Raw genomic sequence first — 21,722 nt, 5'->3', positions numbered from 1 at the left:
CTAAATAAATGCCAGGCCAGGTATCATTATTCCATTGCTAAAGTGAAGTTTTAAAATGCCAGCAGGTGTCTGCACCAGTAAGTGACACGGGGCTCTAATGAGGCAAGGGTGTGTGTTGTTTTTGAAGCCGAAAACCTGCTTCGTGACACATCACACACCAGCACCACTCTCCCCTATAAACTGTTAAACTGATTGATGTCCCTGCAGAGATGTAAGCTATATTTGGAAGCTCTGTTAGCAAGAAGCAGCTCTGAATAATATCAGGAGGTCAGGTTACAGAAGGTCATGCCAGTATCCCCTGTCAGAAAGCGTTTTGCACCAACAGCTTGACTTGCATCAGCTCTCCCCGGCCCCCCCACCTTCCCGCCCCACTGCTTCCCATTATGAATGTTCAGGCACTCCTGTAGGCTGGAGGTAATTACAGCTTTGTACTCACAGTATAGTATTTCATAGTCTCCCGAGTTTGACATTATATACTTATTTTCTGGGGACCAGTCAAGGTGCGTAATATAGCTGGAATGTCCCTAAAACACACACAAACACCAAAAAAAAGAGGAAGAGAAAACAAGGAAGCTATCAAAATTTCGATCAGCAGAAAGAAGCATTTCCGCCTGCTTTGCTGTTTAATCCCCCTTTGAATAGTTCATAGAAACAAAATGTCACGACTGACTGTAGGAGTAATTTACCAAGTTCGATCGCTTCAGAGAACCCATTCATTTTGATGGAATGCACGTAGAAGCCCATGAACTGAACTGCTTAGGGCCTGCTGATTGCACTCCGATACAAGATACAAATGCTTAAGCTCTTCTGCCTGGTTATTATAGACAATTTGATTTTATGCGGTGTTAAAATTATCCCAAATCCTCAACAAAAGCAAGCTGATGGGATGCTAGAAGATATGCGGGAATGCAATGTAACAAAGGACTGTTTGAAATGTGTGAAGCTAAATTTGTATCTGGCAAATGGCACCTTTTGTCTACAGCAGGTTTAGCTTTTGCTGCTTTGAAGTCTCCCCATAACCTGAGCTATAAGTAGGCTCAGACTATGGTTTAGCCATGTGCTTAGGCTGTCCTTCCTTGTCTTCCTGCATGCTCTGATTGCCCTTCTTACTTCTGACCCAGTGGACTCAAGCTATACAGCTGCAAATAAAAATGTTTTAAGTGTGTTGCAAAGTGCAATATACAAATATTACACTAGGTGGAGCAAGAAGGGAAACACAGGGCTCATCCACATTATGCCAATCCATGGTCTGGTGTTACAACTCTGAGCAGCCATTACGCATCGCAGCAGCCATTTCTGCAATTACTCCAGCTGCAGTTAAAGTGGACATCGTTGCTGTGAGATCCATCTACGTATAGGCTGGTTCACACCAAGATTTCCTCATGTGATTCAAAATGCAGGAAGATCTGTCAGGTAGAGGGGGGAAATAAGCAACTGGCTTATTTGAACTAGCTTTTAAAAATGTCCTCAATTAGCTTGGAAGACATACATCAGGGTTTAAAAGCAAAAGCTCTCTCTTTCTCTCCCCTCCCCTGCTCCTTCTCCTCATCCTGAATCTTCAAGATGCTGGAAGCTAGAACTGACATTGGGGGGGGGGGGGAGAGGTGTGGGGAGAGAGTTGGGACCACCATTTACTACATCCTGCCAGACATTTGGCAGCTGTACACATTCCTAGGGGAGGCAAAGAATGGGTGGGGGGGGGCCAATTGGGAAGGGGCGCTCTTGAGTCGGAAAATCCCTTTGAGCCAGCAACTGCGATGGGAGAGGTCTGGGCACCACATTGCTTCAATAGTTGAAATAGCAGAGTTTTGCATTCCATTCGAAAGGGAAAAACCTCCCCTCGGCTGCTACCACAGTGAGAGACATATTAAACTTCGCTTCTGATCTACTGTTCACATAGTGAGAGTAATCACTACTGGCACCTTTGGCTAGTAAAACTGAGTGAGTGAACAGGGAAGCTCCCTTTCTCATCGCTAACAACAGTCTTCTTGGATACGACAAGAAGAGAGAGAGAGAGATGTTAAGAGTCGTTAAGAGTGAAACCATCCATATAGACTCTAAACAGAATGAAGCCATTTCATCAAACACAAAATAATTAGGACTCCACAATGTAAACACTTTGCTAATACCAAGTTTCTAAAGCAACCACAGGGATATGGTGCCATCATGTTACATAGTATACATGGTTTAATTATCAACAGACATACGCATCTACACACAAGGTAATATCTGAAGGCAGAGCAAGAGCATGGATACAATGCCGTCCTTGTACACAGAATATACAAGTTTAATGCACAAAGGCCATTTCTCCTTCTGGAGCTAGAAATAGGAATTATGTACTACTGCAAGTATGGCACAGTGTTAGAGAGCCCTGACTTCCTCTCTGCCATCTGGATCAACATCTGTATGGGCTGAGCTCAGGTTTGAACATGGAATGCAAAAATTTATTCCGCATAAGCACAGCAGTTTTCATGCAGATATCCCAGATTGCAAGGGAGATATCACATTGAACTTCATATTTTCCGGGCTCCTTTTGGTTCGAAACACAGAAAGCTTCAAACCTCTACTCCAATGCCCCCATTTTCAAGGGAGATAGCACAGTGCATTGCATCTTGCATTTCCTACTCCTGGGCGGTAGAAATGTTGAGCTGGTTGGTACCCAAACACGAGGCACACAACAGAGCCCTAAACACACAGACCAAACGTATTCTGATCAGTGTTTGGAATCATCATATTACAGAACAAACAACCAAAGCAGGGATGAGCTAAGCTGAGGCAATTTTACCATGATTCAATATTCAAAATATGCACCCAAAACAATCCCCTAGAACAAGGAAACACTCTCAGAACTAGCAAGTGAAATAATGGAAACTGAAATTCAGGGAGCTTTTTAAATCATTTAAATAGGGAAGAACATAATGCACACCTTTTTTATGAACTGGCAGAGAAATCAAGAGGCAAGCAATTCAGAGCTTTTAATAGGAATTGTAGTGTCAGAAATGGCTCTCCATCAGACTGTTTGGCTGAATGATTGTCCAAAGCATAGAACATGGGAAGCTGCCTTTAGGAAGTCAGACCTTTGGTCCATCTAGCTCAGCACTGCCCACACTGACTAGCAGTGGCTCTCCAAGGTTTCAGAAAGGTGTCTCTCCCAGCCCCTACCTGGAGATGCCAGGGTACCTAAATGCAAAGCATGTGTTCTGCCACTGGGCTGCAGCACTTTTTTGAGGTGCACAGATCACCCCACCCGTGACACTGTGTGGCAAAGCTTGGCCCTGATTCCATGTGTTGGAACAAAGGCCCCTGAAGAGGATTGCCTGCCCAAGAGCATCTGATCCTGTGTAAGGAGTTTGGCAAAACAAGAGTATCCCGTATCTAAAGCAAGTCTGCACAACACTCAGCCAGCGAAGCTGAATATGGGCCACTGGCCAGCTACTTGATAATTTTGCTGTGTTTGCAGCCTCAGGCAGGCCACAGCACATGTGAGTGACATTAGAAGGCTCAGAGTCTGGGAGGTATGTTTTGGCTGCAACAATAACAGGGCAGAAAGGCAAGAGTGGGCAGCAGCCGTAGAAACCAGGCTGGGAAGGAATTCAAGGCAGATAACTGGGGAAAGGGGTCACAGAAGGGACATGGCTTGGGAAAGTATTAGCAAGTATTTAAACGACGACAACCCTAAAGCAGGATCAGCGGTGGAGACTTTTGTATGAAAGACTGTCAAGAAATGCCAGGCGTCTGGTTGATAAATCCACCAGCATCCTTCTCTGGCTTCCTTTTTAGTCATGTGATGGGAATCTTTGGCCCTCCAGATGTTGCCAAACTACAACTCCCGTTACCCTTGGACATTGGCCATGCATATTAGGGCTGATGGGAGCTGTAGTTCAGCAACATCTGGAGGCTGGGACCATGGAGGAAAAATAACAACCAAAGTAGTCCGGCAGGGAATGAGCACCAATTCCTGACACACACCAGCCACCCCTTCTAGTTCCCACCATGTCAAAGTGGTTGTCGCCAGAGGTGCCAGTGTGACCTGCTATACTGTTTCATGACGTTTTTGGTGTCCTAAACAATGTCACTGTGATCTAGTGTCAGTCTACCAGTTTTGACTCTTGTTTCTCTTGGAAATAGCATCTACCTAAGTCACGACTGGACCTAATGGTCAGGGGTCCCTTTACCTTTACCTTTAAGTACACCTAATACAGCACTGCAAAGGTAACGAAGGATTAAAAATGACCAAAAACCAACCAAACAAGCAGGGGAAAGAAAACCTGGAATTCTGTAACAGATGCGCCTGCGATGCATCGTTTGATTGTTTTAACAACCATCGGTTCTTTTAACAAATAATTATGTTAAATTAGAAATTCCCCACAAGGGGGCAATAGATTCTACAGATACACAATCCTCACGCGCTGGAACAAGAGGATAAATGCTGTGCGATAAAAGTCCACATCAACCATTGAAAGCAGCGTGAGTGAAAAGGTTATGAGCATTTCCTGTGTCACTTAGTGGAAGCCTACGAAGCTGCATTTTTGACAAGCTGGAGCCCTGGTCCCAGAGGATGGTCTGAAGGCACACGGTGCAGGAACCTTGCCAAAACTAAGCAGATCTGGGTCTACTTAGTGCACGGGCAGGAGACGGCACAGATTGGAACCATATGCATTGCGCTTCGTTGCTGAAGAAAGCAATTTGGTATTCCTTACTCTGACTAACTAAGGCTCTTCAGAATCTCAGGGGAGAGGCTGCAGCTCAGTGCTAAAGCTTTGCATGCAGAATGCTGCAGGTTCAGTCTCCTGCATGTAGAAAAAGGGCCAGGTAAGACCCTGTCCAAGACCCTGGAGAGCTGCTTGCAGTCATTGCAGACAAAACTGAGCTAGATGGATCAAAGTCTTGCTCTGACTTATAAAGCTTTCCTAGCCTTGAGTCACACTCCTTCCCTTAAAATTCACATGGCATTCCATCTTTGTAACTGGTAGTCACTGATCCAGAGTTAACTGTAATCTCTGACACCCATGTTCATAACAGTTAATGCACTTAAAAGAGCCCAAATTGAATGGGAGGGAAGGACCTGTGCCACTGACCCCAACCACATGATTCCCGCTTTCTAACATTATCACAGCCGAATTGCTAGGCTCCTGCAGCAACATATGACGAGAAAGAGTGGATGGGAGGACCCCAATGTTTTCATTGCCTTTTAAAAACCAACACAAATCCTGAAGTTAGCGTGCTGCAATGGATCACGTTATGGTTTTGGATGTGGGTACACAACATCAGTTCCTCATACAAACTTTGTTGACATTTACCAGGTAGTGTGAGGGCTGTTTGCTCCCTTCCTGTTGAAATTGTGTAGGGTGTGGATTGTGACTCACAAAAAAGAAAACCTTTTTGGCATCACAGTACTGCAGTGAGGACTTATAGAAGCAGCCAGACTTAAAAAACAAAACAAAAAAACAAAAAAAACCCAAAACAAAACGGAATTCGTCTAAGTGACAATTTGGGTTTTTTGTGGGGGCCCGTGTGTTGCAGGTTAGCCATGCCTGCTCTAGAGATACATGCTACCCCTGCAGTTTTTAAAGGCATTATCAGGGTTCCTGATCATTATGTGAAAAATTCCACACCGGTTGCCATTATGTTGCATGCAAAATCCTTTTACTGTTACCAATTCATCCTGCATAGGAACTTACAGTGCACTTTCCATATCTACTGTACTTCCTTCCATTCTCTGTCACTGTGTAGAGGTAAATGAAGTTATCGTGGGATCCCACTGCAAGTAAGGTGCCATCTGCAATGAAAATCAGAAAGAAACTGTATGTTGTGATATCCACTGCCGACTGGCATACCAAACATGTTCCAGATGTGCTGAACAACTCCCTCCCTGTATAACATCATCCAGAGCTCATGTGGTGGCCTTGCTGTTGGCGATGGAGGATTGAAAACACCACATGATGCAAACAGCAGGGATGAGAAACCAGATGTTATTGGAGACCCAAGCCCCATCATCCCCTCAAAACCGGCCACATTTGAAGAGGCTGATGGGAGTTGGAGTCTGATAACATTTTTGGAGGCTGGGTAGAAGTGGACAAATTCAGGTGGAGGCACCCAGTTTTCAGCATTCCCCGTTCCATCAACCCACATTGGTTCCCCGCCCCCACCTGCTTCCAGGAACCACAATCTGGCCATACATAGTGCAAAAAACTATGAAAGAATCAGGTTTTGCTTTTGCTTTTTAGCATTCAATAAAAAGTATGTAAGTGGTAGGCAAATGCACCAGAATCAGGACTGGCTGGCAAAGCTGAGTCGAAACATTAAAAAATTCCTTCCAGTAGCACCTTAGAGACCAACTAAGTTTGTCATAGGTATGAGCTTTCGTGTGCATGCACACTTCTTCAGATACTGAGTGTATGTCTTGTGGGAAACCAAGAGTTGTTGCAGCCCATATGTGAGTCTACCTCTCCAAAGCAGAGGTTCTTTGACCATTCCCTGCTAATTTAAGCCTGGTTAGCCAATAGAGATTTAGGCTTCCCTCTTTTTTCTTTTCTTTTTTAAAAAACCTCCTGTTATGTTGCTCAGGTGTCGTTTAAGGCTCCGTGGAAGGTTTATGCCAACTTTTGTAAGCAGCCTCAAAAAACTTTGGAAAGGTGGGATACAGATTTACTGAACATTTTTTTTTAAAAAAAAATATTCAATGCATAAAAGCTCTAAACACACAGAAAGACTATTTAGAGTAAGACTAGCATAGCTGGGTGTTCCTGCGGAATGCAGACATTTTCTCACAACACTGTATTCAGCTCAAGAAGCACCTGTGCTAACTGAGAACTCAGTACTGGATTGTGAAAATATTTGCCCACCTGAACGCCTTAATTTAAAGCACAATTACCATGCAATGGGCTTGGAACACCGGCAAAGAGTCCTCTGAAGTGTCTGCAAATGATAATGATTTCCAAGCATACACCATGAGCTGATTCACACAGCAGGAATGGAATAGCTGTCCATGTAAAGTGACAATTTGACAGGCTCGGGGGAGGGTGGGGGGGAGAGAAGAGACTGTATGTTGACTGCCTCCCACAGAGAATCTCAGCCAAAATCTTACAGCACACAGAGCTGCATCTAATGCATCTCCTCGCAAATGTAGCCTCTATGCTTGGCACACTATGACACAGAAAAAAAAGTTCCTTTTCAGACGAGGAACTCCTGGTTTCCACTACAGCATGAATGACCTCCTGCGCAGGCTACTCTCAGTCAGTGTTAGAAAGTGAGATACGGAAGCTAGGAGCTAAATGGCACTTTAAGGCTAGGTTACGGGTGCTGCAATGGAGTGTCTAGGCGTGCTTTTCTTACAACAATAATAATACAAAGCTGAAAATGAACTGCAGCTAAAATATTATGTTCATTTTTCACATGGTCTAGTCCTTCCCCTGCCTGCCTGCCCCCTAATATTCATAAGAGAGTCTCTTCTCCAGTCTTCAGAGAGTAGCTGGAAGTGGGGAGGCAGAAAAAGGTTCTCCTTTCCTTCCAGCAGTGGCAGTTTCAATCTGAAATCTTAGGCGCAGTACTGAGCCCAGAGCTCAGAAACTGCTGGCTCTAACGGAATTTCCTGTCGCAAAACGCGCCTAGAACAATGGGAGTTTCGAACGCTGCTCTCAGTATTAGCAGGGCCCCACCTGAGGACATGAATGAGCTATCCAGGATCAGGCTCGAATCAAATGGCCTGCATACCTGGCAAATCAATGGGGCACCTGGCATGAAAGCAGCAGAGCAAAAACTTCCATCGATTCTCCTTCCCCCTAAAATATTTTGCAAAAAACAGGAAATGGCAACTAATAAGAACTGTGCTGCTTCCTGGGGGTGGGGGTGGGGGGGAAGCTGTCATGGATTATTGAAGCCACCCCAAGTCATTACCCAGCAATATGAAAATAGGAAAGCACATCAAATTATATCAGATACTTAAAATATTAAGGGCATAAACAACTTAGCAATACACAAAGATTATTGGACTGCTGAGGTTGACCCATTCAGCAGCTGTTTTACATGCTTGGACCATAACTTCACAACAAATTGTCCCATTTTTGCAGGCCTGCCATGACTCATACCTGATAGGTTATATTTTCCATCTGAATTAGCATTTTGAAATGCTTTATTTAGCCTGCTGTTCATGGAGAGAAGCTGGCAAACAACAGTGTTGATTCAGGTGCAGCCAAAAGACAAGTGAAATTCTTCATTTCTGCACCTGCTTTACCAATGATCTACTTTGTTAATGCTGGAACGTAATCTGACATGAGTGTTAAAGCCATACTAAGACCTATGTAATGTTACCTTGTTTGTTTGTTTGTTTGTTGTTAAACGAGAAATCTAAACATGTTTTTGGAAAGATGCAAACACTGAAATTCAGTGCAGTTCTGCCTACCTACTGTGTAGCGCATCACCGAAAGCTGCTCATTGCCATCTGTATGTATTGAAACCAAATCTCTTGTTTCAGCATCTAGAACAAACCACCTGTTAAGGAGAAACAGAAGGGAAACATTCTAGCAAAAGCTATGGCCAATTTTTTAAGGCTCTATGGGCTATGATCACATCCCTCTGACATTATATTCCTAGAGACATGCAATGCTGAAAAATACTTTTTTTTGCTAATACTGTATGTGTATGTGCAGTATAGTGGTACCTCGCAAGACGAATGCCCTGCAAGACGAATTTTTCGCAAGACAAATGCGTCTTGCGATCTGATGGTGACTCGCAAGACGAATTCATTTTGTGAAAAATTCGTCTTGCGAATCACGGTTTCCCATAGGAATGCATTGAAATTTAATTAATGCATGCCTATGGGCAAAAAAAGAAATTTCAATGCATTCCTATAGGAAACTGCGATTCGCAAGACGAATTTTTCGCAAAACGAATTGACTCACGGAACGAATTAAATTCGTCTTGCGAGGCACCACTGTACATGCATATATTTGTGTTATGTTTTTCTGAATATGGCACATTTTTACTCTTTCCAGGGAGGTTTGCCTGCCACCATCTTTGTGGTCTTTTCAGCATGAAGTGAAGACCTTTCTGTTCAGTCAGGACTTTTACGTAACTTAGGCTAGGCCTCTGTTTTTGAAACTGGTTGATAACTTTGGGGATGTGTGGAAAGTTCCATTCCATTGTATTAATGTTAATACAAGAGGTCCGGAGGACAGCAACACGAGAACAACCCTTCTCTGCAGTGGCTTCCCATTTGTGGAATGCTCTTCCCTGAGAAGTTCACCTGACACCTTTAGGTGCCAGGCAAAAACATTCCTTTTAAACCAAGCCTTTGGTTGATTTGACTGACATCCTATGCCCTTTTAAAATGTGGGGTATTTGGGGGAGGGGGGGTTATTGGGTTGTTGTTTAATGCAAAGGGCTAATTTTGTACCATACCTACAAAAAAGGTCTGGTTTCAGAGAACCGGCGCACTGTGTTATTATGATGGAATAACACAGCACTCAACTTATATCCATGTGGATGGATTTTCTCCACCTGTTGTGTGACGAAAACTGTATCCTAGTATGCTGCCGCTCATGAACAGGTTGCCAACAAGGAGACCAATTACAAGTAACCGTTAACATCCATTAATTTGCATGCACTGGGATGCACTAAATTTGCAGGCCACAAAGGTTGGACATTGTAATTGCAGTGGTCTTAAATCTGCAAGGATGCTGAATTTTTCTTGGGCGAGAGGCAGCTGGGGCCATTTTACTTAAGCTACCAGAGTGCCATCTATAAATAGTGCGCGCAAAATTAAAAACATGGACAGCAAAACAAAATTCATCTTGACATTTTAAAATCCACACCACGGGCAAGGCTACATAGTTAAGTTCTCAAGAAGAAGTCATCCCTCGTTATTTTCAAAAAGCACTCCCAAGTCTTAAAACCAGATATCTGGAAAATGGCCTATTCCAAATGGCTTGGACCCAATTTGTGGTTAAGGGACCACATGAAAGACATAAAACATGAAGCAGCTCAGCATACCACCACAGCTTGTGAATATGCTGTGTGAGAGATGGATGGAACCAGTGGAAAAAAAATGGCTAAACTATTTTCATTGGACAACAGCAGAAACCACTTTCAATAATATCATGGGGGGCAACGCAAAAATGTGGGTTTCACCTACAGCCAATTTTGTACTGCAGCTGGATGACCGACATGTTTCAGCCTGCTGCTTTGGTGTTGAATAACATTCAAGCTTTTTTAAAAAAATAAAAATATGCCACTGAAATTGCTGGTGTTTGCTTCTGCTATTTGTGTTAAATCCCGACAGATCTAAAGTAGGGGAGGTCTTTATCGAAAGCACACAAAAGCACCATACATGCAGCTGTCATCTACTTGGGATCTCTTATTCACTTTAAATAATGCAGCAAGTATTTAAAAAGTGAACTTAATGAAAAGAGAATCTAGCAAAGGGTTATCAGGAAGAGGAAAACTGTGTCCTTTCCTAAAATTGATTCTACAAATTGGCACAGATGATGACAACTTAATGCTACAGATTTTAAAGAAGTTTTGTTTTTTTGCGGTGTGGGGGAGCAGGGGAACAGGCCAATCCAGACACCACAGGACCTTAAGCATTAATTTTACATATCTAAGCAAGGGAAGGCAGGCATGTGCAGATCTGCACTCTTCAGTGAATGGAATGACACATCCATTATAGTTTAAGAAACTTTGTGCACGCTCATCGCTAGGTCCACGAGAAGCCACTGATATAGGAAGCATGTGTTACGTGGCTTGGTTCTGATAGTCAAGATGTGCAGGAGCTTCAGGCACCTGCACACAACTGCTTCATTCTTCACTTTACATGAGTGAACAAGCCAGGAACCAGAGTTAACCATATCTTCATGTTACGTCCCAACGGCGAATTAAAGTGAATAGTTTTGAAACAAACCAGGATTTCTGGAAGCCAACTTTTACACAATGGCTTCATATTCCAGGTTGTATAGAAGCCATTAATCTTACCGGTAGTTTCCCAGTTCAGATGTAATAGGAAGCTATAGTTAACCGTGGCATCCTGGCTTGCTTCACTGGTCATGCAAAGTATCTGCATATGGGTGCATAAAACTTGTCCGTATCTTGGCTTATTAAGCTGATATCTTGATGGTCTGAATGCAGCCAGTGCAAATATTTGCATTTTGCAGTATCGGCTCCAGAATTTTAAGAGTCTGGTTCACCACTGCACCACTCGAGTCTCAAGGAATACAGAGCAACCTGATTGGGGTGAAGCCAACTTCCTGCTTTGCCTCTGGGCACTTCAGTCAAATGCCCAAGGCAGTGTGTATGTGCAAGGGCACAAGGAGCTGCAGGGCTTGGTTATCCTGTGCAATTTGTGGTTATCTACCCGTCCCAACTGCGGGAGGCAGTGGAAGACAGGAGTGCCTGGCGTGCTATGGTCCATGGGGTCACGAAGAGTCGGACACGACTAAACGACTAAACAACAACAACAACCCGTCCCACTATTTTATATTTCTGTACTACCACCCCAAGCTTGCCATTTTACTGTCACTTTGTGCAAATAAAGATTTTGCATTCATTTCTATTGGCCCCTGTTGGTCCTTGCCAATTCACCAAAGTAAGCGAGGAAATAACTGGTGTTTCTGAAGTAACCATGCCCATTACCATAACCTCTGTCTGGTTCACTCCCGTGGACACATATGCAAGATTTAAGGGTTCACATGTGCGTTTGCACAGGCATGGGAGCACGTCCGTGATCTTTACCCCAAACACATGATTCAGTTTGTGTTTTGTTGCTCGCTAGAGAGGATATTGACTGAGTATGTTGCTCCCATCAATGCAGCATGTTGATTAGTGCCTTCCATTCACAGGCATAGCTAATGGAGGAGCATTAACATGAACCTGGCTGTTGGGCACAGATGAAGTTGCCAGGGATTCTGTGGGTGTGTTGCATTGATGTATGGAGTGCTTTCTTTTTTGCTTACACCGCTATTGTGCTCTTGATGTTACTCCTAGGATAGCACAGAGTATTAACTAGTTATATGGGTGCAATTTCTAGCATAGCTCCCACGATCTTAGCTGCCAGATAATTAATTTTAATCAAGACACTGAAAGAAGCAGCTACGTTTTCCGGTAATAAGCAAGCAGAGAGCCGAATTTGGGTGTTAAGACAAGTTCACTTGAGGCAGTATTGTTTGCAAACTATTTTTTATGAATGGTGTGTGCTGTCATGAACCTTTTAAAGAACTGGGTGGGATAGAAGGATAAGAGATTAACCCAATGAGATTAATTTAAAAAGAAAACCAGCAATCCCTTAGACCCCTGGTCAGCCCTGTTAAAACTTACAAAACTTGGGCTACATGTCTGGCACCATCCACATTCGAGACAATGTATGCCCCAAAGCTCCTGCTTTTAATGAAGACTGCTGCCCTTTCATTCACTTGATACATGCATGGAAGGTGTCTGCTTATACAGTCCACGACTCCGTGAAATGAATTTCCTGTATATGAAAATCCAGCAGTTCACATGCAAAGCTCCGTTGGAGCTTTTTATTACTACAGCTGGGTTTCGCTTTGGGGAAAATATACATTCCTCGAGGATCTCTCATTTCCAAGTGAAAACGTAGGCAGCGAGCAGATGGTAAACTAGCCCAGTAAAGTTGTAGCAGGCTGTGAAATGTTGGGCTTGGCTGCAAACTAAACATTAATACTTTTGATTGGTAGAAGAAAATGAAGGGGGGAAAAACCACTCCATAATTCTCCAAGCAATAACGAAATCACAGGTCTCTGGGAAAAAAATCTTTTGTGCTTGGCCTTGTAGAATTGATGACTCAATTGTTAAACAGTTGATGGATGTTTGGCAGTTTGAATGCAGAGCAAGCATGATAAATGCCTGGAGGGCTGAATCAGGGTAAAAAGACAACATATGTAGGTGGTGTTGTTTTTTTGCAAGGTTCATTGGCTCCCTCTTGACAAAATTTGAATGTGATTGCATTGTCACATATCACTGTGCTGATCATCACAATACAGCTCTTCCTACCCCCTCCCAAGTATGTATTCAGTTCCTCCAGCCTACAGAGAAGACAAAATTTTCTTATGTTTCAGCAAAATTGAGTATGAAAAATTGAGTTCTCCTCTTATTGGGGAGAACATCTGATCTAAGGAGTTTTCCTTATTATTCCAAAAGACGTTTGCATTTTACTACCATGAAAAAACAAAGCATGAAAATATGAATATACAAGATCTCTAGCTGGAGTAGGTCAGCTTTGTTTTGCTTGTGTAATGATAAATCCCATTGGCTTCAAATATATATACCGTAAATATATATATATGTGTTGGTTAATGTGTCACCATTATATTTTTATGTTCTGTTCCCCCCCCCCAACCTCCCCAGAGGAGGTTACTTGCCTGATATGTAGGGAAAGGAGAAGACATTGGGGTGAAACAAACAAATCGCCAGAACAATATCCTGAGATATAATAATTGCATTTGCTTCGCTTGAGCAGAGACACAAAAGTCCTTACCTTCCCGAGTGTGTTCCTATCGCTACCACTGTTCCACTTGGATGGAAGTCAGCACAATGTCCTGGTTCCTGAAAGACACATTTTGGTCTTACGATTTAGGCTGAAACCTAGATAACATTCACACAAAAACAACATAATATGCCAAACTGCCTCACCTGGACTGAAAAAAGAGGAAAATGGAGCAAGCACCACAGTTCTAACTTATGAAGCAAGATGGTCAGTGATTGCTGCAATATTTATTTTCCTTGCAGCAAGATTTGAATTAATTAACTCTTTCCCACAAAAAATAACATTTCCGAAGAAATTAGTCACTCAGGTACCCTGATGATATGGAAAGAACTGTACTCCAACTCTCCATGATAAGAGATTCAAGAGAAGAATATAGTTTGGGGATGGGGAACCTATAGTCCTCCATCTGTTGTTGGGTATCAACCCATCAGCTCAGCCAGCGTGGTCAGGGATGGTAGCAGCTGTAGTTCAGCAACATCTAGAGGGCTAGAAATCTTAATCGTCCCCTACCTCGTGCCTAATCTTAAAGGGGACAATGCAAGAGCATCTTCACTGTCCCTGATTACTAAAGCACAGTATATGTGTGCAATGCAAGGAATATACCAAGCTTACTAGCTTCAATGACGGGGAACTGTAAGTAAATGCAAAAATGAAGAAGAAACTTAGGTTTGCATTCAACTAACCTGTACCCAGAGCAGACCCAATGAAACTAATGACATCAAGTTTGTTCTGTCCAATAGGTCTATGTCTACAATCCTGAGGTTACATGTTCAGATGACCACTAACCAGACTATATTAATGCCACCCTTTTCTATTGTTCTTAATAACATGCATGCAAAAACACTGCCAACCCCTCTCCACACCAACAAGGCCCAATGACAAAGCACATGTGCTCTACTTCTGAGCTATGCCCCCTGGCACTGCAAAGGCATTGCCATTGCTTGTTATGAGATGCAGTAGAACAGGCCGGCTCCACCCCTAAGAGGAAGCTCTACTTGAGTAGGCAAGGAAGTTGACAACTTCAGAAAAAGAAGCTCGCATACCTCCACCAACCTGGTCCATTCAAGCGTGTGGTCCGCTGAGTTCCACATACAAACTTGCCCATCTTGAGCACACGTTAAGAAGAGATCTTTAAAGGGATGTGTCGCCAGGCCCCAGAGCTCATCTGTGTGCCCCTATAAAGTAAGCAAAGCAAACCTGAATTACTGGGCAGATATCTATAACCTGTACCAAACCGGTTAAATCTTCAATGGCGCAGCTGAAGTAGCGGGTGGGTGGGACAGGGGGCGAAGTGAACTCACCTGTACTTCCACTTGGAAACCGTCGTTAAATGTTCCCCGCAAAATGAAATTCCGCGAAGTGCCAAGTAGAAATTGGTCACCTTTGCCTTCTGCTACAGCTCTGATTGTCCCATATTGATCAGGAACCTAATAGAACAGATTTCCCATAAGCTCAATTATTTTAGTCCTCGGAGCACAAGAGTTATGATTTCTAAAAACAATAGCGTCTTGAAGCACATGCAGTGTATATCACAGCTGAGGAGGAATTTGGAAACGGGTCTAAATCGGCACCGAACTATTTTAAATCTAGTGCTCCGCTCCTGACATACACTACAATACTTGTAAAGAACACATTGAATGGAGTGGAATAAAGGACAGCTATCAATATTTGCCTAACAGGCCAGTGGTTAGATTTGAGGGACATCCCTGCTGATTAGACCCTCTGCTGCCAACTCATCCTCCCACTTCTCCAACGCAAGGCTTTTTCTGGACTTGAGGAGGGATTGGCAGGGAAGGTAGAGTGCCCAGAGACAGGAGTGCGAGATCCTGTTTGAAAAATGGGTCTGCTTAAAGGGTGAATTGTTCTCGCCTCAAACAGAGCTGCTCAAATGAAGGCAGACTCTATCCCTACTCATCAACAGGAGCAGCCTGGATTATTGAAGCATCAATAAAATGCTTCCTTGGTGCTGATGACAGCAGCATTTAGAAGTGCTCTGCTGGGTTGGGCGCAGCTGCAGCGCTAGTTTCCTGGCAAGCAAAGGAGGGGCGAGCAGGATGGGAAGGGATGTTGGTGCGATGCAAATGCAACAGCGGAGCCAACTTGATCTTCCTGCTGTGCATTTACACCACACTGACCCCTCCACTTCCTTGCCCCTCCTGGTATGAAACTGACCTGCCAGGAAGCTAGCATAGTGGCTCCACCTCATCTGGCAAGACGCTTCTGGCAACTATGTTTGTAAAGGCCACGTAAAAGGAGCAATCAGGATGATACTTAGAACACACCATTAAGGAGTTGTATTGCACTGCTATCTGATTTCAGAAACACAAGCATCGAAGAAGACTTCAGAATGGATAAAAACAAGGAAGAACCTGCTATACTGAATTCTTCGCTGCACACCGTTTTAAGTAGTCTCAGTAGAACGAAGGCTTCTCATGCAAGTATGTTAAAGACATCTCTCAACACGTGAGGAACAAGCTTTTGGAGTGATAAAGAATCTTAACATCTGCTGGCTGCTTCCTTACATTTTCTATTTTAAAATGTTCGATCTGCTTGCCTGTCTAATGCCAAGTAGCACTATAAGAAGAACTAAAACGGGGGGATGGGGACAGGGGGACCTCAAACTAAAGAAAATGCAAAGATGTTTATCTAACTACTATATTATTCCCAGAAGAACTGGCAGGATTTTTCAGCATCAAATAACAGCTGTATACAGAGAACATGGCACGTTAACAAAGGGAATAGGATTAGGAGAGATAACAATCTACATCACTCAAATTGCTGTTTACCAAGTTAAATGGTGATTTATATCCAGATGGCATCAAACTTGTTGATTTTATTAATTATCTTTCTAAAATGACTCTTTTGAAGCCGTTTCCCTTACCCAACAGGTATTTTAACACCCCCAGAGGCTGTGAATTCATCACCGCAATACAATAACTCTGTATTATTTGCTAAATAGAGATTAAAATGTCATTTTGCTTTTTTACTGGGAGCTGCCAAGGCCAGGTGAGGGGTGTGCTGGAGTGGGACTCGGCAATTCTGAGTTCAAGTTGCTGATCACCTGTGGATTTCAAGACAAGCTGCGATGCATCTGTCATGTTTCCCCATTTGTAAACTGGGAATGGCACTGGACTTGCTTCACAGATAAAACCAAGGGCAGAATTAATCAGCAGCATGGTGCTCAGTAAGATGGAGCAGAGCTGCACAGACATCATTTTACACAACCCCGATTCAATGGGGCTTACCAAGGAACACTTCCCACTGGATTGAGCCCCAAGAAACATATTGTGGTACAGACGTGTGTTGGCGAGAGTCTACCACGGCAAATGTGGAAAGTGGGCTTGACGTTAGGAGGCAAAGTTGTATGAATATGACAGAAGGCAAATAGCCACATGTGGGCAGAATAGGCTCAAGGGGCTTGTGTTCCCTACCAACTCATAAAGCTCACTAGGTGACTGCAGACTCAGCCAATCTCGCAGGGTTGTTGTGTAGATAAAAACGGAGGGGGGGGGAGAGAATCTTGCATACTGTCCTAAGCTCATCAGAGGAATGGTGAGGTAAAAACATTAATAACAAAATCAATTGGGAGGGTGTAAGTAAATGAAGTTGCACAGCAATAACAAGAAGAGCAACAGCAGTACCACAATTGCTATGTGCTTCCATTTCTTTGGTGACCGTAATATGCCTACCTCTATTTCCCTTTCAGGGTTCAAGTCATGATCCCACAGAATTATTTTTCTGTCCTTCCCACCTCCAGTGAGCAGCATCCCGTTCCTCATTTGGCAGAGGGTGAACACGCTGCCATTGTGAGCTTTGATTTGCCGACTGATCTGATACACACCTGTGGTCACAAGAGAAAAGAGTACTAAGTCGCTATAATGGCTTTGCCAGCTTACACAGAAGAAGAATAATCAGAAAAATGAAAATATTACATTAAAGACAGACACTTTTTTGAGTGTGGGTGGGTGGGTAGGTATTTTTTTCCTACGTAGATGGTTTCAACAACACCCTGATTTTCTAGCCTGCCAAAACTGCAACTTAAAAGTGCTTACAAAGTAGCTTCCAATGGCTTCATGATCGTTCCTGTTGGGAACTTGGTGGTCAATTTCCTAACAGAGATTCTCTGGGGGTTCAAGCCTGCCTGAATTTGCAATCTAACTATGCTGTGGAATCTTTTGCCCTAGATCCTAGACTGGCAGAGGCCTCCCACTGCCATTCTGTAGTGACTAAAGTCCTCTCTGAATATTATAGGAAAAGCACGAAGTCAGTTTGGATGACCATGTCTCAGCTTAGGAAGCTATGGTATGCACAAACCTTCCGCCTGCACACTCCACGCTTGCGCTGCCCCCTTCCACCCTCCTTTCTCAGCAGTAAGTTAGGAAACCATCAGTTAGCTATGATTTCCCATTGCATCTGAACTGGGAAACTAGGGTTTTCCAGGTTTGGGACAAGCTGGAATCTTAAACCACACTCCTGGTTTGGGTGGAACAAGAGACTATAGGCTTGTAAGTTTAACTGTGGTGTGCCGACAAGGGCGGGGAGGGAAATGGCTGCATGTGCAGGCATAGGCTTATCTTGGCTTGCTAACGTGATGATCTGAACTGGGCCACGGAATCATAAAGAACTGGAGAACGCCTTGTAGGCCATTTAGTTCAACCACCTGCTTGAGGTAGGACGTCCAGAGCTAAGAGCATTCCTTTCCCCCCAAGCAATGGTTGGCAAGCATCTGCTGGAAGAGCAGCGGCGAATAAGAGCCCAAAACGCCTCTGGATAACTGGTCCCATTGTCAAATCGCTCCGGTAAGAAGCTTCTTCTATTGTTCAACCCAAAATTGCTCTGCTGTTAACTCAAGTCCATTAAGATTCTAGTCCTTTCTTCTGGGGCAGCAAAGAAGAAAAGAAAACTACTTCTGGAACTAAAACTGCCTTGGTGGATCATGGTTCAAATAAAGCTATAGATATGCTTTTAAAAAATGATCTGATGTCTTTTTAACTTTGATAGATAATATAGAACCTCTAGGCTCAGAGGCAGTAGGATACTGAACGCCAGGTGCTTGGAGGGAGTACGGGACGCTTCTGAGCTTCGAGGCGTCATATAGCTCTCATGACAAGAAGCTATCTGCCCAAATTTTAAAAGATGAGAGGTGTGTCTGCGAGAGGAGTGTGTGTGTGTTGTGGGGGCCATGGATCTCTAGGGTGGCTTTAGTAAAAGTTGGGAATGTTAGGGTTTGTAATTTTCTACATAAACACTGCAGGATGAAATCAGAAACAAATGTTTAAAAAACCTCTATAAAACCTGCATTTAGTGCAGCTCAGGTGTGAATTGGATTACTGGTGTGAAGGCTTTGCACGCAACAATGTGCCCAAATATTTAATTAGAAAACCTAACCAAATAACATTAGTTCATCTGGCTGCTACTGCAAAGGTGTTTGGGTTTTTTTTTTGCTAATCTTCAAGATTAATTTTTAAAGGGCAGATGCCATTAGGTGTGAACTACCATCTGTTCTAGGATAAAATGTATATATAACAAATGTGTGCCTAGCTTCAAAGCTCTCCATAAAACCCAAGTGAAAGTAAAAGATGCCAACTTTACTGAGCAGGCCACCCCTAGGGAGCAGTTTGCTTCATTTCTAGATGTATGCACAGAGACACACACACAGACCTAAAACTCTATTAAAGTCATGATAAATTCAACAGCACACATCAGCCATAAAAAGCCCAACTCAACAAAATCTTGGAACCATTTAAATAATTAATACATGCAACTTTTCATTATGGAACATTTGCTATGACAACTATAGCAAAGAGACATTCGCTTTAGGAGGGTTATTATGATATTAAATGTACGATCCGTTTTATAATTAAATTTTTATTTTATTCTTTTCTTCAGAAAGAAAATTTGCTGAAAATATATATATTTGCAGTTAAAACGTCCTGTTCTGACAGTATGTGTTTTCTGGCATGCCCATTTAAGCCCCAGCATTTTAATTAGCTGCCAAAAAAAACAATTATCCTTGGATTTAAGAGCTACCTTAGGGCTCAGCAATGCCAGACCTGCATATGGCTGGTTGCAAATAGTAATTCTTCTTTAAAAATTTAAATTGAAACAAAACGCTGGCCTACAAAGCTTGCTTAACTTGAAAGGCAGAACATTAAAATTGGAGCAAGCTCTAATGCGAGTATCTGATACATTACATTTTTTTATGTGTTCCTTTCATGCGTGTGTCAATATTAAAGACCAAATACTGCTATATAAAACTGCATTATGTTAAGATATATTCTCCAATGTGATACATTACACATCCACAGTTAAGAGGTTTTGCATTGCTCATGCATATTTCTTAGTGTGCCTCATTCTAAGCACTGAGCAACTGCAGAAGCGATTCTTGACAATCTCATAGCCCATATGATAGCGCAGGAAGCCACATGCATCTGTTTGAGTCCCTAAGGAAAGAGGACCAAGTGCATAATATGCTGATATTTCAGATGGGTCCGGCTAGGTAAGCCGAAGGATCCATATACAGTGGTACCTTTAAGAACAGCTTAGTTTATGAACAACTTGGATGAAGAACGCTGCAAACCCAGAAGTAGGTGTTTTTGGTTTGTGAACTTTGCCTTGGAATAAGAACATGTTTCGCTTCCTGTTGAGTGTGTTCCATTTGTAAATTGAGTCCCGCGCTGCTATGGGAAAGCATGCCTTGGTTTAAGAACGCTTTGGTTTAAGAATGGACTTTCGGAACGGATTAAGTTCGTAAACCAAGGTAGTCTAGAATCTCAGTTCTCACAGTGTAAAAGCTAGATGCCTCTGGGAAGCCCACAAGCAAGAGATGGAAGGCAATTGTTCTCTCCCTCTTCTGCTCCCCAGCAACTGGCATTCAGTGCCATGGTGTCCCTGAAACCGCTGGAGGTAGCAAATAGCCACTGACAGGCCTATTCTCCATGAATTTGTCTAATCTCGTCTAAACCAATGGCTTGCCCCCACATACTGCAGCAGCGACTTCCAACAAGCACATGCCATATGAAGAAGTAGCTTCATTTTGCCCATCCTGAATTCAAGTCTCTTCTGAAGTATACAGGTAAAAATTGTGGTTTTTAACCTGGTTTAGAAATTCTTGATGAAAAGCATGAACGGGAAACTTAAGCGCTGGCTGATTTTGGAGCAGCCTGGGAGAAAATTATATGGTTGGCCTGCAATATGAAAGCATGGTTTTTTAAAAAATCACTATGCTACTTGTCAGGGTTGATGTGACTACTCTTGAGTAACAACCTTCCACATGCTTGTCTTTCAGAAGCTTTTATTAGTGCACATTATTTACAGTGTAACGAACTGCTGGTTTCATGTCTACTTGCTCGAGTCAGATTCCTGCAGATTCCTGCACATAAAAGCCTCGGAACTGAGAAGCGCCTCCCTTTCCTCCTCCTCCTCAATTCCGGCATGGGGGGGGGGAGGGTCTCCGGTCTGACTGATTCCTGTCCTCTCTTTCCCCCTCCCTCGCTCCCTGCCTATGGAGCAGGGGCTCTTGGATGTTGCCAGAGCCCTGGCACTCCCTTTCCGTTTCCTGACTCCCTCCATCAGACCCTTCGCTCTCATGACTGCTGGGAGACGAGCTGCTTCGGATGAGGGGGGGGGGGCTGTTCTCTGTAAGCCCTCCCCCTTACACTACTGCTCCAGTGTGTCAAAATGGAAAGAAAGTTTGCTGGAGGGCAGTTCACTAAGAGCCATCTGGCGTTATTTCATGGACGGACACAACAGGCTGAAGATGTATGAAACCTGCATGCACCTGAAAATTCCTTCGACCACCTTTGTAATTCCTTGCATTTTATGAATTTTTAAACCTATCTGCCCCTATATACATAAGCCAGTTCAACAAATTGCCATACCTTTCGATCCTTTCCCAGGAGTGGCTTCTACAGTAGTTTTGCTCCATATAAGCATTATCCCACCTGAGTCTCCAGTGAGAACATCTCCATTTCCTAAAAATGCTAAGCACTGAACAAATTTGGGTTTTTCGTATTTCTAAAGAAAAAAGGGAACAACAAAATGCATTTTTTTAAAAAGTACAATGTGCAAGGCAGGCATACAAAAGCAAAACGGGCACAATCTGAAACATCCCGTTCCCAAAACATTTCCACGGGCTGCTTCAAACATGGTAGCACTCTCTCCATCTCAACCATTGCTTTGGGAAATGTGGGGGATGGCTGCCATTCATTATGCCACAGCGCTTGAGTAG

The 21,722-nt window shown here is 43.3% G+C and overlaps 1 protein-coding gene across 7 annotated transcripts in view; it reads right to left on the bottom strand.

Annotated features, from left to right (window-relative positions):
• Window positions 1–21,722, bottom strand: part of EML4 (EMAP like 4) — a 162,493-nt gene that overhangs the window by 5,100 nt on the left and 135,671 nt on the right. For all 7 annotated transcript variants that reach the window (XM_035111226.3, XM_088666741.1, XM_088666742.1 and 4 more), the window contains 8 exons: window positions 21,373–21,508; window positions 17,182–17,333; window positions 14,794–14,919; window positions 14,536–14,667; window positions 13,484–13,551; window positions 8,402–8,490; window positions 5,682–5,779; window positions 437–524 (listed from right to left, as the gene is read on the bottom strand). In XM_035111226.3, coding sequence (XP_034967117.3) covers window positions 437–524; window positions 5,682–5,779; window positions 8,402–8,490; window positions 13,484–13,551; window positions 14,536–14,667; window positions 14,794–14,919; window positions 17,182–17,333; window positions 21,373–21,508 — 889 coding nt within the window. The remainder of the gene's footprint in view (window positions 1–436; window positions 525–5,681; window positions 5,780–8,401; window positions 8,491–13,483; window positions 13,552–14,535; window positions 14,668–14,793; window positions 14,920–17,181; window positions 17,334–21,372; window positions 21,509–21,722) is intronic.

The sequence above is a fragment of the Zootoca vivipara genome, chromosome 3 (assembly GCF_965207765.1).
Source record: "Zootoca vivipara chromosome 3, rZooViv2.hap1.1, whole genome shotgun sequence".
In the NCBI taxonomy this organism is placed as follows: Eukaryota; Metazoa; Chordata; class Lepidosauria; order Squamata; family Lacertidae; genus Zootoca; species Zootoca vivipara.
This window is presented reverse-complemented; position numbering and strand designations above follow the sequence as displayed.